Source organism: Filicampus tigris, chromosome 9 (genome assembly GCF_054856515.1).
Source record: "Filicampus tigris isolate MCC_2025a chromosome 9, RoL_Ftig_1.0, whole genome shotgun sequence".
NCBI classification, from domain to species: domain Eukaryota; kingdom Metazoa; phylum Chordata; class Actinopteri; order Syngnathiformes; family Syngnathidae; genus Filicampus; species Filicampus tigris.
The window spans coordinates 21,916,567-21,921,409 of record NC_141225.1 but is presented as its reverse complement, the minus strand read 5'-3'; the positions used below and the strand labels follow the sequence as shown (position 1 = coordinate 21,921,409).

Genomic DNA, 4,843 nt, shown 5'->3' with positions numbered 1-4,843 from the left:
GTTCTGTGGTACCTTCTCGCGTTGTTTGTCATCACAGCAGGGTTATTTGGTGATACAATTCATGATATTTAAATTAACTTGGAGTAACATTCCACATTTCTTGGAATTGTAGGGGTTTGCATCCATCTAAGTTTATGTTCTCGTATCTCGATGACAGCATCAGATGTAGGAGGATGAATGGATGAATGATTTTTTTTTTTTTTTTTTTTGTGCCCTGTGGGTCTGCAGGCCCCTTAGCATTGCTGTGTTTGGTTCCCAGTGTAAGTAAATCAACAATGAGAACTCAAAGTAGGGTAGGAGTTATGACCAAACTGATAGCCGATAAAAGCAACTTTGGAAGAAGAACCTCTCTTCCTTGGGAGCTGACAGACAGAAAGCAGATAATAAAAGCATTTCACACCAATGCTTGGAGGAGTTTCACTGTTAGCTGACTATACGGTGCCTTGGAGAACATGCAGATTGCATTCCTGTTGCCCTCTCTCGTTTTTACAAGAATAGATAGGCATGTACAGGTCTCAGTAGGGATTCAATGCATTAACTCACGATTTGTTTGTCCAGGCGAGGAGGTCGGGAGTCAGGTTGTGGTTGATTCCAAAAGTCCAATAATGCTTCCAAAAGTCCAACTTATGTTTCCTAATGTCCAAATAATGCTTTGAGATAATGTTGAGCTTGAAAAACCTTATCTGACCGAGGCCGAGCTTGCATGCCTTGCTCTTGTCCACACACACACACACACAAACACACGCCTGGCTTAAGGCGGCCATCTTGCTTTTAACCCTTGACCTCACCAAGGAGAAATCTAAATGCAGTAGCCATACCTGGCCATTGAGGGGCATACTAAACAAAAATGACCACAAAAAGGTCAAGACTTCAACAACAGAACAACTTCTACATTAATTTATCCCAGCTATAGTAAAACAATTTACTTTCATTCCACAAACAAAAATAAATGATTTACACAAAAATACAACTGTTTTCAGAGAAAGTGGCTCCAATATTTCTATTTATCTACATTGGTGCTATCCTTAAACGAGCCATCTTTTTGCAGGTGAGCATACCTATCATCATCAGCCTTTGGCGTGTTGCCCAATTTTGTTTCAGAGCACAAGCAGCCTAACTGCCCTCTCTGACTCGCTAACTGGATGTGTTCTCACGCTATTGAAACAACTAGCTTGCCTTGCATATGCTGATGGTTCCCTCTAGTGTCACCCGTTTCCCACAGCAGCCTTTCTGAAAGCTTTTTTTTTTCTTTTTTTTTTTTTAATCTCTCACGATTTGATCCCTCATCATACTACACTGTAGGTGCCAGTTGCCCAATTTTGCTCTAATGACAGCATCCGAATGTTGTTATTCATTTATACGTTTTTGTTCCATTTGCATGGACATACCCCATTTAATCGTGTTTACATCCATACAACAAATGAACACATTCAGGTGCCCAAATTGCACGTTAATGACACAAATATCAAAAAGTAAACAATATAGAATAAATAATAAATATTACATTTCAAATATCATATAGTTGACCTGCATTGAGTCACAACACAGAAAATCTTTTAAATTGCCAATAGATGCCACACAAGCAGAGCACTTTTTTTTTTTTTACCTATCAGATAAAGCTTTGGCCTCACTTAATGAAACTCCAATGCAATTTGTATTAGAGACACGGTTTGGTCTTGATCCCAAAAAACAACAATTCTGAGTGTTTTTCAATGAATAAGGTAAGATAGGTTCCCCCTAAAAATGCTTGTGGGTACTGATGGGTAAATGAAGCTTCATGAAGCACTTGTGATATGTATTGCTCCTCTAGATGATGCTCTTGGTTTAAAGATAAAGGCCAGCGCAATTAAATTTCGTACATTTCCACTGCATCTTTAAAACAAGAGTATCATCTGGAGGAGTCAAAAATGATCACAACTGCGTCATGAAGCTTCATTTGTCCATCACCGCATGTGGTTACTCTAGATTCCTCCCACAAACAAAGCACATGTAAGATTGGAGTTTGGGATTCCAGCAGAGGACCTTTGAACAGATTTTAGACTAAATCTAAATCTGAGCCAGAAGTAAGAAATATTATAATATTTATTCGTCCACATTTTATATTGTACAACAAAGATGCCTACAAAAGGAGTTTCTATTGCCTATACCTGCATTACACGTTTTATTATCATTATTTTACCTTTGTTGAATTTATGACTTTCCATGTAGTGTCTTAATCTTCACCACCAAACAACAGCAACAACAACATAAAAATAAGACAAGGAAGTAGTTCTGTACTTGTATTTAATGAGAGTTGTTTATCTGTAAATGCGGTGAGTATTTTACACAAATGTGCATACTTAACACTTCAACAGATACAACTTTATTCTAGAGAGTTCAGGGCAGAACATAGAAAACATCCAGTATCAAGTTAATCACAATGAGTGGGGGAAGCATTCCATTCTTATAAAATATAGAGTTTTAATTTAGTAGTTAGCAACAACAGTGGAACGGGGTGGTACAAGTCATTTACACATTAACGTCAGTACAATAACATCGCCTCGTTTCATTTTTTTTTTCTTAAAATCTGATCATGTAAGAAGAATGCGTAACCTCAAGACAACCTCGTTTCTTCTCATTTTGCCTGTTTTTGTGGTCGACTTTAGGTATGCAGAAAAATACAAAATTGAAGAGCAGCAAGTACGGCTGAGCATCTTCAGAGGTGTACGGGATTGACGTTCTCGAGCCAAGCTGCAAGTGATGAGTGTTAAAAGCCCAATTTGTCGAAATCAAATATATTTATATTTAGTTTTCAAACTTTTGGAATCACTTCAGGACTGTCTCATAATCATTTATAGTAACTCAGTCGTTTACAGCGAGAGTACAAATAAATGGTCTCAAAAGGGTGGATTCTGTCCACATATGGAAAAGAAGTTCTTTTCATTTATATACCGGTACCCCAAATCTTGAATGTCCAGCTAAAAATGTTTAATTACTGTATGTTTGGAGTTTCAGCACATTTACTGTTCTATCAATGCTTCTCATAGCCTATTATTCATCCCTTAGGCTGGTGAACAGAAAAAAAACAAACAGGTCACACACACATACATCTTATCAGAAACGCAGTACAAATACATTTTCATGCACACAAAGAAAGCCAGCTTCCCAATATTTGGTTAGTGTCACAACATTGTTACAATGCTCAGTTGTGTATACAGTAAACCTTTCCAAACATGGATGTCAGAAGACAGAAGAACAAAAGGTCTATGCACCTATGCCAACCTCAATTTTTTTATTTTTTTTATTTTTTATTTTTTTACAGTATTCACAGACGTCCACAAGTGTGCTTGTTGATTTTGGCCCCAGCTGTCGGCCCTTAAAACTAAAAGAATGCCCTTTGTACAAAACCTTGACTCTCTATTGCACCGCAGTCTCAGTATATATGAAGTTTGCATTTGGTAAAGCCCCACCATCTATTTGACTCTACTGCATTGTTCATCTAGGAGTGACTCACAGCAGAATACGTTTGATGAGAAAAAAAAAAAAAAAAAAAAAATGTCTTTTTGTTTTTCTCCTGATTAAAAAAGTGTGAATAATTGAATATTATTGAGTGAAAGAACTGTTCCTCCTCAACAATTGGGAGCATTCTTCATGTCCATGGTCCCCTAAGTGTCAGTCCACATGCATCCTTGTCGGGGGTTGTGCACCAGGTCGTTCCTGCAGGTGTCCTGGTACCGGGTCAAAATAGCGAAGAAACAACAGCGATCCCGTCACCTCTTATCAGCAATACATTTTCCCTGTCACGTAAAGAGCTTCATAGCTGGGCTCCATACAGCTTCCGCACTCAATAGCACAAACTGTCTCCAATGTCATATAACGGATGAGTTTGGTAATGACAGTAACAGCAACAATAAAATTAACAACAACAATATTTGCCCCAAAGTTACCTATACACAAAGAGCCCATTTTCTTTTAAGTACAAATAAATCCACAGAATGATAGGCCTACTATATACAACCTACAATAAATACTGAAGTAGCATATGTGTTACGGTTTGAAACAATGGATGTTGGGGTTTGTGTCTAAGCCTCTTTTCATATTTATCCTGGTTTGTGAATATTTTTTTCTCGTTACTGCGCTCAATGAGTCTCTCCCAGTTTTCAGAGGGGGGGGGGGGTTGGTTGGAGGGGGGCGGTCGAGGGTGTTTCTGTGTCTAAGCCTCTTTTTCTCAGTTTCTTTTGATATTTTTCCTGGTTTGTGAATATCTTTTTCTTGTTACTGCACTCAATGAGTCTCTCCCAGTTTTCAGGGTGGGAGGGGTGGCGGTGGTCGAGGGTGTTTCGTACATAATTGGCCTCCTCATGTCTCGACATCCTCCGGCTCTTCTCCCTTCGCTACCTCCCCGTGATGCCGGCGGTTGCGGGGCTTCTTCTGTTCCTTGATCTCTTTCAGGTCTTTCACCTTAAGGGCGCCTAGCATGGGGTCTCCAAACTGCCAGTAGTCCTGGCAATACTGATTGATGAGGCTCATCTCTGGCTGACTTAGAATGGTCAGCAGGTCCTTGTACTGGCCTGCGCTAGGAGTCCATTGGGTGCTGGAGTGGAGAGAAGACGGCAACAGACCTCCTCCGCCTTCTACCAGGGCGTTGTTGACGGCGCGGCCTGACAGCACCACCAACTGCAGCTTGACGAGGGTGTGCTTGAAATTCTTTTCTGTGGCAGTGCACTGGTACATGCCCGAGTCAGAAGGATGCAGAGAGCGCAGGAGCAGACCTTGCTCTGTTTTTAAGATCCTGCCGTCAGAACGCATCTACAGAAAGAAAAGAATACATCTGCTGAAAAAACAACACGAGATGTAATCTCAT

At 39.9% G+C, this 4,843-nt stretch overlaps 1 protein-coding gene across 2 annotated transcripts in view; it reads right to left on the bottom strand.

Annotated features, from left to right (window-relative positions):
• Positions 1–2,266: 2,266 nt before the first annotated feature.
• Positions 2,267–4,843, bottom strand: part of LOC147142541 (semaphorin-3F-like) — a 45,336-nt gene continuing 42,759 nt past the window's right edge. For both annotated transcript variants that reach the window (XM_086040442.1, XM_086040443.1), the window contains one exon: positions 2,267–4,788. In XM_086040442.1, coding sequence (XP_085896568.1) covers positions 4,339–4,788 — 450 coding nt within the window. In that variant the 3' untranslated portion in view covers positions 2,267–4,338. The remainder of the gene's footprint in view (positions 4,789–4,843) is intronic.